Source organism: Carassius auratus, chromosome 8 (genome assembly GCF_003368295.1).
Source record: "Carassius auratus strain Wakin chromosome 8, ASM336829v1, whole genome shotgun sequence".
NCBI classification, from domain to species: Eukaryota; Metazoa; Chordata; class Actinopteri; order Cypriniformes; family Cyprinidae; genus Carassius; species Carassius auratus.
This window is the reverse complement of record NC_039250.1, coordinates 10,902,274-10,913,704: the sequence shown is the minus strand read 5'-3', so window position 1 is coordinate 10,913,704 and position 11,431 is coordinate 10,902,274. Positions and strand designations below refer to the sequence as shown.

The window sequence follows — 11,431 nt, the reverse complement described above, 5'->3', positions numbered from 1 at the left end:
AGGTAACATAGAATTATTCATCTCATCTCAGTCATACCTGGCAGTTTGTGTCTGTCACGTTCAGTGTGTCTCTTGTCACGTCGTTTATCAGTGACAAGTAGTTTTCTTTCATTTCTCTTCACCTTTGTTCCACTTGTTTCTTTCATTTGTTAACTTGTCTTCTCTTTTGCAAGTAGATCAAACTAAAATGGAAAAAAATATATAGAAATATGCTTTAAAAAGTAACTCAATTTCTGCTCATCTTTTTTTCATTCATTTGACTGTGTTTGGCAATTATGAGAAAATCTTCACAAAAAAGATCAAACGAGATCACTTCAACTAGTCATCGCTCAAATTTTTACAATGTGCCATCAAGCTGTTTGACTCTGAAATGAAAGCTTCATATTTCAGGCTAGTTCCTCCTTTCATTTTACTTCATGTGACTTTCTTTAGTCAATTTTATATCCCGTTTAATCTCTCTTTTCATTTTGTCTTCATTTACCATTCATAACCCCCCTTCTCCTCTCTCTCTCCCTCCCTCTCTTCTCTGATAGGGAACAGGTTTTTCAAGACACAAGTCTACAGATGAAGCGAGATAAGTAAACAAGTTTGATTCTTTTGCAGAGGCACCAAACTTGTTTGTGGTAAAAGCTGAACGAATGTCATTGCTTTTTTCTAATTTAATAAAAGTACACTTGATAAATGTAATTTCCATACAAAAAAAGTGTTAAATGGCAAAGTGTCGCTGGATGTGTTTGTTCACGGAGTGTCGGTGAAAATGTCCAAAGCAGTTTGGATGGTAACGGAACCCATAATGCAGCTGTTTGGTTGACTGACAGCTGGCTATGGATTCTGTGTCCTTCCTTTCTTGCAGGAGCTCAACGAAGAAAATTGTGTTGGAAGAAGTCAGGAGTTGGCCTCATTCAGATATGACATTGAATGTTAATGTTACTTCTGTGTTATTTCAAATGTATTTGAATATATCGACAATGTTATAGTTGAGTCAGAAATGTGTGTGTGTGTATATGAGTTCTGATGTTGCTCTGGAATGACACGTTTTCTCCCGGATCGCAAGAAATATGTTTCGCCACCGGGAACTTCGTGTCAGCCAAGATTGGCATCCCTTCCTGACAATCACAACTCTTCAGAATCTTCAGTATTCAGTAAAGCACCGAATCTCATACTAAAATGCTTCGTCAGACATTTGAATTGTGTTTCTGGAATAATGTTAATTTAATAATAAACTAAGAACATTTGTCATACATCACTTTTTATTTTTTTATTTGGGGCATTTATCATCAAAACTCTCAAATAATTGTTTAGATCTATATGATGATATAGAAGGGAATGATAGAGGTTTGTGTTTTCAATAGCTGAGAACAGGTTTTGGATGATTTGCTTTGTAGATTTTACTTTGGCTAGAGGGTATAAAGTGGAATCTGTGAGCCAGTGTTGCTGTTTTAGTTGTTTTGAGAAGAGATCTAGATCTTACTGTAAACCACAACATGTGACATGTAATCTGGCCCAAGTTCAGCTCTTACATACAATTGTTACCTGCAACAAACAAAGCGGAAGTACTCAAATGAGCAACTGAACAACCAGCATTCAAATATGCTTCAGTATGAAGTGTGACCAGGTCTCATTTTGAACTTTTCTAAAGATTCCTATAAAACCTTTTATGGCTGCATGATGTCTTATTACTGTTCTATAGGGTAATATTTTAGTAATATTTATAGTATTATCAGAAGTCAAAAGTTGAAAACTTGGAGCTTTTTAAACATGTTTATGCTGGAAACAATATTCCTGATGCAGTCAACTCAAAGAGAGAAAAGTCAAAAACATTTAGTCAAAATAATTTTTCACCTTTATTCTCCTAAAATCCTAAAGTATTCTGTTATAATTTACTAACCTTTTTATCAGAAAAGCAGAAATTAATCGCATAATGTGCATGCTGCTGTTTTAAATATAATGAATGAAAACAGCAGACAAGTAAAGATTTGTAATGCATAATTTAACGATAATACTCTTTTCCTCACCCAAAGCCATCAAATGACTTTGTAATATAGTACAATAGATAAAGTTATGTGGGCTTAGAAGCTGAGAATGAAAAAAGATGACATGACTTGCATTTTTGGGTGCACACATTAATATGTTAAATATCAGTGATAAGAAGGAAAGTAATCCATAGTTTATTTTAAAAATAGTTTATGTCTTTTAAAATAAAACGGCAGCTTCGGAACAAAATGTATTTTATCAGAAATGCACTTTTACTTTCTGTTCTGTCCTTGACTAAACTGATTTTGCCACACCCAAAATGGCGCCTTTACAAACACTCAACCGGTGTTACGTGAAAATATGCCCCCTCTGACCAGTTACATTTTTGTTAACGTTCCGGTCCCCATGCATCTGTTTTGATTGGCGATCAATCCGAGCACAGCACCGCAGTGCTGCTACAGTCAATCTCAGTAACATCCCTCCAGTCCGGCCACTAAAAACAATGTCAACATACTGAGCCTAATTATGGAGGAAGCCGTGCCATTTAGCATCGTGTCCACCGTCAAAGCGTTGAGCGGCGCGTTGAGGAGAGATGCTGAACATGAAGCCGAGATCAGCCGCGAGCGAGAGAAGCTCTGGTTCAAGGAGAGCAGCGGAAAAAACCTGAGAAATCGTGACTTCTTGTCACCCAACACGGTTCTAACGACGCTGTACGCCGGCGGAGAGGTAAGTCTGAAATATATGCTTGCATGTGCGTTTTTTATTTTCTGTGTTATGATCTCTTCTTGGCCTGCACCAGTGACAGATGCGCTCTCGCGCTTCTCCGCATGGCAGTTTCACGCATGGCTTGAGGCGCAGTGTTGGATATTTCATTCAAGCTGTTGCTTGGACGTCTGTTTATGAATCACAGAGTCGCTGACACAAACTTGTCAGAATATAAGCCCGAGCTCTGCACAGACACGCAGGGCGCCAGCTAGACTGTTGACATTGGTGGCATCGACCAAACATTTGAACCCTGCGGCAGAAATGATTGAACTCCTCACCGTCCGTTAACTTACATCGAGGTCAGACATGCCAATACCGACAAAAATGGTGTTGGCTGTTAGGAGAACCACAATGTCATAATCACGCCCGGATGTATTACTGTTTTCCTTCAAAAACAGAGAAACCTTGTTTTTTATACTTTCGTGTGGTCATTTGTTTTTTTGAGGGGATTCTCAGGTAACGTTAACGTCATGTTAACTGAATTTTTGTTTGCGCCCCTGGAAAACAAACGTGTAACGTTAAATAAAATTGTAAACAAAACGTTTTGCAATATATAAATGTGCTGTGAAACGAAAAATAATGACAGTAACGTTATTTATTATCAAACATACCTTTTATGTTTAGCCGATGTCCGATTGGGAATCTCAACGAAAATTTGCTGCAGCGGCAAGCTGTTGCTATGGTTACCACAAATGTTCGCTTCGCGCGCTCTATTTTCTAATGTTTTGTGTTTTCTGAAATGTTTGAAAACATTGTTGCGACTTGTATAATTATAAAGAATATATTTTAAATGTTATTGTATAAAATTCAAATTATAAAAAAAATTAATATTTAATTATGTAAAAATTACTTTTTACATACTTTTGACATTATTTGTCAGAGTAAAATCCTAAATTGATTTATTGTTTATGCTGCCTTAATTCTGTTGGTAGGTCAGTGACATGTATGTTAATAGAATATAAAAAGAATTTGGGTGAAAATTTATTGGAAAAAAAGCGAAACAGACTCGCATTGAAGAACAGCAAATTTGTTGGACCAACTTGAACACATTGAAATCTGCATGGGGAACTTTTTCAAGTTATATTTAAAGATAATAATTTATAATAAACATTGCAATATTCCAAAAGAAACCGTTGTCAATTTTGATTTCATGGTGACTTGAAAAGGCAGTCTTTGCATTCATGTTGGTTTTGTGCATTGTTTAAAATCACTTTATAATATTCATCAAACATTGTGATTTAACGAGAAAGTGTCCCGGGGCAGTAAACTAAATATGTAAATTGGTACACTAAATACACTTGTGTGTTTCACGAATGTGTGTGTTTTCAGGTTCCCTCTGATGTTCTCAGTGGTATTCGCTCTCTTCATGGCAGCGGCGTATTGCCGATAGGAGCCACTGAGGTGACACCAGAAGGCCTGCGTGTGTGTGTGGATCGCTGTGCAGCATTCAGAGGTGTTTTATGTGGAATAACACCATATCTGAGACCTGCTGCTCAGAGACAGGGCTGTGTCCTCATCAACTGCCCTGCTCTCCACACCAAACAAACAGTGCCATCTCCCGATACACTAGCTCTGGGGCAGCTTCGGACCGTTCTCATTGCTGACCACCTCGGAGCTCAGCTCAGAAGACAAGGGTGCGTGCTTTGACTTTTTCGATATTGGCATAAAATTTGTCACCAAAGGACATATTAATCAACTTTTTCTTTATTCCATTTAGGTACACTGTGTCCTTTTGTCCAGCCTTGCCACAGGACAGTGACATTGTCAACTTTCTGAAAACGCTAGGCATTGATTGGCCGACGGTCCCTGTCAGCTGGACCAATGAGGACAGGGAGGAGAAAATTAAAAAAGCTTTAGAGAACTCAACCTACAGAGACAGAGAGATGGAGAGAGGAAAAAGGAGAAGCAGAGGCGAGGAAATAGAGGGAGAGAGAAGAGGGATTAAAGAGGAAGTTAGGATAAACCTTAAACAAGTGGTACAGGACGACAACCTTCAGGGGTATGATCCCAGTCTTGGCACTTGCACAGGTGAGTTGTAATGTGTTTATTAGGGATCTAACACGTTAACTTTCCTGTGGGTTTATTTATATATAAGATTTGTGTCTGTTTGGCCAGTAAATGTCATTATTAGGGTTTCATGAGTAGAATGTTTGATGTTAAGATTTTAACTTAATACAATTTTCTAAATATTTTAACCCTGTCATCGAGCATTCGAGTATAAGAAATTTTAGCTTATTATACTTTTACAAATATTAAGCCACATTATGATGAAGCAATGCAAAATATATTTGTATCATATTGGTTATTGACTCTTTATTGAATTTATAACTCGTAAATTTGGCAGTAATACATGAGGTGCGACATGTCAAAGTTGGAATATACAGAAATTGTGCTAGAAATTATAGTTACTGCACAAAAGTACCTCTAGTGGACTTTTACATTAGGTTTGTCACATACTAGCGCTGTGATGAGTATGTTGAAAAGAAACAAATGTGAAAATTGTTCCTTTAACTTTTTTAATTTATTTTTTTACATTTGACATTTTACAATTTTCAGTTACTAGCTGCACAAGCAGCATTAAAGGGATAGTTCAGCCCAAAAGTAAAAATTGTCATCATTTATTCACCCTGATGTCGTCCCAAACCTGTATAAGTTTTTTTCTTATGTTGAACATAAAAGAAGATATTTTGAATAATTTTGAATAATCAAACAGTGATTGTTCCCCATTGATTACATAGTAAAGACCATCAACTGTTTGAGTACCAGCATTCTTCAAAATATCCTCTTTTATGTTCAACATAAAAAAGAAACTCATACAGGTTTGGAACAACATGAAGGTGAGTAAATGATGATAAAATGTACATTTTTGGGTGAACTATTCCTTTAAGATGAGATGAACTGGGCCATACTCAACCATGTAAATCAGATTTCTTTACAAGGACTGTTTTACTCCTAGTGTTTCTGTGATAAACTGTTGGATAGCATTAGTTTTCACTCTGTATTGTGCATAAGTCAGTGATTTCTCTGTTTTCAGTGCAGAGAGAAGCTTTGTGTCATCTGGCCCAGCTGGACAGTGCTGCCACAGATTTCCCTGTGAGTCAAATGGACCCTCCGTCCGGATTATATCTGTCTGATTTAAATTAAAGATTTAAAAATTACAGTGAGTCACCATATTTTAGTTGGATGCTTTTAATGGATTTTTTTACTTTAGATCTCTTCAACGACAGCCCTGCATGTCACTTCCTGTCAGGATGAGTTTCGTCAGCAGCAAACAGCCATGTTGTGGAGAGCGGCGGGTGCAACGGCAGTGCAGGTTTCACACTCTCTGTCCGCACAGACACATTTGCCCATCAGCTGTACCAGCGTGCTTTACATATCAAACAATTGCTTTCTGTTTTGTATTTACTGTCATGTAACAGGAAGTTTTGGTTTGACATATCAAAGGACTCATTCTTTTCCCTTCTTTACTTTAGTATCCTATATCTTGTAGTTATATCACAGCTACTACCCATGTTTTGCTACTTCTTAAATAGTAGCAGCTGGAATTGGGCAAAAATCGTGCTCATTTTGAAAGGATATAATTGTGTCTGATTATATATTTTTCTCTTTCTTATCCTGGAAGAGCAAGTTTATAAATCTGTGTAAAAGCGTGTATAGCTGTTTTAAAATGATTTTTGTTGGGTTAAGTTACACTGATGGCATTAAATCTAAAAGACAATAAAGTAAACCCATAAAAGTTCCAAAGAGTCTTAAGACAATATCAAGCCATTGTAATTCTACCAAATGGGCAAATACACAATTTCCAGCTCAAATGCTGCACAGTTGGAAATTACTACATTTTTGCTGGAAAATGAATGAATGAATGAATAAATAATTGCTTTCTTCCTCTCTATTAGAGATTGGTGATTTGTGGTCCTGTTAAAACTCCTGGAATTCAGATGAATGCAGCTCAGTATCTTCAGTAAGGCAAAACTTTACAACAGCAACTCTGTCATCTCTTTGTTATCCTTTATCAACTTTATTAATTATTATTATTACTCTATAAGTGTTATTGCAGTGTTATATGGTTGGCTGTGTATTGCTGCAGGTTAAGAAAAGCTCAGATGAAAGAGGCCTCAGAAATGAAGTATGGAGACCAAGTTGAAGGTGTGTTTATTTGTGCATTCTTAGAATTACAGCTCCTATTCTTAGTGAAATAGCCCAGAATTGGTCTGAGGCATGTTAATACAGGTGTCAACTGATCTGTTCATGTGCCATCAATTCACTTTTTTTAGGTCAGACATGGGATGACATAATTAGAGTCATGACCTCGGCCACAGTGAGGTTTGAACTGCTTTCCACAGTGCACACAAGTCCGGTGAGTGTATTTGCATCTGTGTGTGTAGAATGTATTTTCCTGATGATTAGAGATGAGATGATTGACAGCTGTCTTTCAGGTGACCTTAGATGTTCAGCGGGACAGTGGTGTGTCCACAAAGGGCCCCAGGGGTGGAGTCTTTGTCATGTACAACTGCGCTCGTCTTCACACACTTTTCAGCAGCTATGAGAAAGGGGTGGAGCAAGGTAACCCACACACACACACACACACACACACACACACACACACATACACATGCTGGTTCTTGACTTTAGATTCATGTTCCAAGTAATGTTATTATGATAATAGTCATGGAGAAGTTGTTTTTTAAAGTGCATGCAGTGCCTACACCTAAATCTTAACAACTTGTTTTTGTTTACATGTTTAAAATGTACTCTTTGTTAGGCACAATTCTTTTTTGAATGACAATATATGTGAAAATATATAGATTTTAACAACAAAAGGCAATATAGTTTGTGCAGTAGAGGTGTGGTATTTTAATTAGTTATGTTGTTTGGGGCAACAGTTTTCGCAATTCGCTGAAGTAAAGAATTCAGCTACCACATTTCTCCATTGGGCCTTCTGATTAACTGCATGTAAAGTAGTAATGTAGTATTGTTTCTATTCGTGAAATAATATCCATGTGTCTACTTTGAAACATGTAGGTCTTTATCCAGAAATTCCTGGAGGCATAGAGCTGGACTTTTCTGCCCTAAAAGAGGAGGTAAAGCAATATGTAACTAACTTGTCTTAATGAATGGTCTTCGGTCACTTCTGACCAGAGAGTTTTACATTTATTTCATTTTTAAAAAATGTTGCTTCTCTAGAATGGTATGAAACTTGGTGACTTTTATGCCACTTGGTATGTGGACACAAAAAAAAAAATTGAGGGCATGATTCGAAAAAGCTAAGTGGTCCTAAAAAAAATAAAAATGGGGAAAAAATTAAAATACAGAAACTTTTTGTGTGTACAATCTACAAATCCCCCACAACGCAATGAAGGGGTGAAACTCTAATGCATCTAGAGTGCAATATCAACACACCAACTAAGACGCACGTGCACACACACACTCTTGTACACACTCTTTTAAACACTCTTTTACACACTCTTGTACACACACACAGACACTTTTGTTTTTGTGAAAAGTGGGGACATCCCATAGGTGTAATGGTTTTTATACTGTACAAACTGTATATTCTATGGCCCTACACCTAAACCTTACTCCCACAGGAAACTGTGCATTTTTACTTTCTCAAAAAAAACTAATTCTGTATGATTTATTAGCGTTTTGAAAAATGGGGACATGGGTTATGTCCTCATCAGTCACCCTCTCCTTGTAATACCTGTGTCATACCCATGTCATTATACAGAGTTGTGTCCTGATATGTCACAAAAACAAGAACACACACAAACTCATGAAACTGGTGTGACTGTAACACTGCTACTATGTAAAATAATATCAATAATTCAACTACAATGCAGTAAAAAAGTGGACCGCAAGGAAGGGGTTACATTCTAAAACATCAAGAGTGTTAAACTGATACATCCACTCATACACACTTTTTTACACACACACTCACTGACAGACACTCAAATACAGAATTATACATTCTCAAATGAATTGGTATGGCTGTAACCATATAGCCAAAATGAGTCAGAAGACTGAAAAAGAGGTCAAAATCAGATCAGACCCAGAAGGATTAAGCTCTGCCAAAGCATTTTCTGTTAATTTCTGTTACATTTTTATAGAATTTTAATGTTTTGTGTAATAAAATTCTTTATTTGTTTTATGTAGTAATAATAATGCAAAATCCTACACCTCAAATCAACATTTAAAACAACAAAAATATAAACCTTGACAAGAAGTAGTCTTTGAGTGCCTTAATATATGTTTAAATCCACACCTAATAAAGTAAATATGTATAAAAACAACTAGGGAATTCACAAGCCTCTCTATAGCGTACGTTCTGTTCTTGTGTTTAGTGGAATAGACAGTTGTTTATATGCTGATAATAATGCTATTTAATCTTTAGGGGGAGTGGCTTCTTCTCTTCAATTACCTCATTCCATTCTCTGAGTTGCTGGACCAATCGGGACAGATCCTGGAGCATGAAGGCAGCACAGCCAGAGTGAATTTAAGGACTGAACAGGTACTTTATTTTTATTATTATTATTATGTATACAAATGTTTTGATTCCCATATAGACCTGAGGCTCTTAAAGGCTCTTCCTGTTAATCTTAACTGGTTATATCTTATTCTATCAGCTGTCTTGGCTTCATTAATAAAGCCATCCATAACTGAAATGTGTGTATTTTGTCTGTCAGGTGTGCAGATTCTTGGTGTCTCTCAGTAAAGATTTTAGCTCCTACTACAACAGAGTTCACATCCTTGGGGTAAGACAATATTAGCTTGTGTGGTTGTTTGTGAATCAATTTATGAAGTTATGTATCTGTTTATATAAGGATATTTTAGATTCTGTTGGACCCTTAGAACTGCTTATTACAAGGTTTTCATCTGTATTTTGCATATTTCTGTTTGTAACAGCATTAACAGTGATTAATGTGATTAAATAAGTTCAGGGCCATTAACTTTCCTCCTTCTCGTTCTCTCTCTCTCTCTCTCTCTCTCTAGGAGCCCCTGCCTCATCTTTTTAATCAGATGTTTTGTCGTTTATTGCTGCTGAGAGCATTAAGAGAACTTTACCACAGTGCCCTAGACTCCCTTAACCTTCCCCCAATACCCCAACTATAGCATCTCCACTGCAGACATTATACACAAACAGCAACAAATTCTCTCCCTTAACAGCCAGCACTCTTCCATTTCCTTAGTTATTACACCTTAGATACCTTCCTCATAGCCATAATTGCCTGACCATATTGTCTGAATAGCCCCTAATAGCCATACAAAAGGCAGGACAGACCCCATAAATCTGTCGCTCCTCACCCTTTCATCCAGTAAATAATTATTAAGTCGCCCTTAAAATGTCAACAGAATATGCTTTCTTTCACAGTGAATTGAAATCCTCCTGCATGAGTATTTATTCTGTGTAATAATGTTTCATTGGTGTAAGTGCCCAGCTCTATTTGTTCAACACTGAACACTTATTTACAGCACATCACCGTTGTTCTTACAGTCTGATAGATGCACACACAAAGTATCTGTCACCACTGTTTTTGATTAGGAATCATGTCTGCATGGTTTGCGATCATTTGGTATTCCTGAAATGTCATGATTTGGGATGCTACTTCTTTTAATATGAATATAGTCTGTATATCTGTACCAAATATAAAGTCTTAATTCTTGAGTTCCCCTCAGTGTCCCTCACTGTATATGCCACTGTAAGTGTACAGGTGTAGTACTGATATACCTCTTGTGCCATATATTTCAGATGCGTCGGTACTCTCACTGTGTCTGGAGTTTTCACAGAGCTGTGCCATACGCCACACAGTATTCAAAGCCCTGAGAGTTAATAAACACGTTTAGAGTGACTGTGTAACATTCTCACCTTTCAAGGTTTTTGTTAGTGGTGATTTCACTCAATGTATTTAAAAAGCAGCATCCCGCAGAGACTTCATTATTAAAAGAGTGTCAACCTCTGAACGGTTTTATTTATTTATTTTAAGTGTGCGAATGTTTGACTCTGTCCATACACAAGTCTTTTATTTATTTTAATGATGAGACTTTACAGTCAGGGTTAATTAGTTAACATCAGCTAATGCATTAGGTAACCAACAGTTTTTTTTTTTTTTTTTCACTCATTAATATAGTTTTATTTATTTATTTATTAATGTTTGTTCAGAATACATCAACTAATGTTAATTTCTATTTAAAATGTTTTTTATAGGATAGATGTTTATGTGATGTTAACTTTTAATAGATTAATAAATGCTGTAAAAGTGCTGTTCATTGTTAATGTTAGCAAATGTATGAACAAATATTGATGTATAGAATATAGTAGTTTTGTCATTTCAGTCATGTTTATTAAAAAAAAAGAGAGAGAGAAAAACTTTGATGTTAACATAACATTTGTCCAGTGAAATAGATTTTTAGGCATTTTACTTGCATGTGATAATTTTTATATATATTTTCATACTTCATACAAGCACATAGTGCACATCCATAGAAAAAAAAAGTTTAGGATCTGTAGGTTTTTTTTTTTTTTTTTTTTTTTTTTTAAAGAATTTAATAATTTTATTCAGCAGGACTTTAAAGTGATCAAAAGTGATAGTAAAGATATTTGTAATGTTACAGAATATTTCAAACAAATTCTGTTATTTTTAACTTACTGTTCATCACACAAGTCTTTAAAATAATATTACACTTTTCACAAAAA

General features: G+C 36.0%; 1 protein-coding gene across 1 annotated transcript; it reads left to right on the top strand.

The window, feature by feature from the left end:
* The first annotated feature begins 2,353 nt into the window (after positions 1–2,353).
* On the top strand, positions 2,354–10,695 carry dalrd3 (DALR anticodon binding domain containing 3). Its single transcript, XM_026269633.1, has 13 exons — positions 2,354–2,700; positions 4,069–4,373; positions 4,457–4,767; positions 5,774–5,832; positions 5,951–6,052; positions 6,636–6,700; positions 6,827–6,885; positions 7,014–7,096; positions 7,176–7,302; positions 7,762–7,820; positions 9,131–9,247; positions 9,423–9,491; positions 9,730–10,695. Exons 1-13 carry the CDS (start codon positions 2,500–2,502, stop codon positions 9,847–9,849), a joined length of 1,677 nt encoding a protein of 558 aa, XP_026125418.1. The 5' UTR covers positions 2,354–2,499; the 3' UTR covers positions 9,850–10,695.
* The last annotated feature ends 736 nt before the right edge of the window (positions 10,696–11,431 follow it).

Excerpts from the sequence above, each read along its gene's own strand:
- dalrd3 (XM_026269633.1), top strand. The coding sequence starts at position 2,500 with ATGGAGGAAGCCGTGCCATTTAGCATCGTGTCCACCGTCAAAGCGTTG. Across the intron at positions 6,701-6,826 it reads AATGCAGCTCAGTATCTTCA|GTTAAGAAAAGCTCAGATGA; the intron begins GTAAGGCAAAAC and ends GTATTGCTGCAG. Across the intron at positions 9,492-9,729 it reads ACAGAGTTCACATCCTTGGG|GAGCCCCTGCCTCATCTTTT; the intron begins GTAAGACAATAT and ends CTCTCTCTCTAG.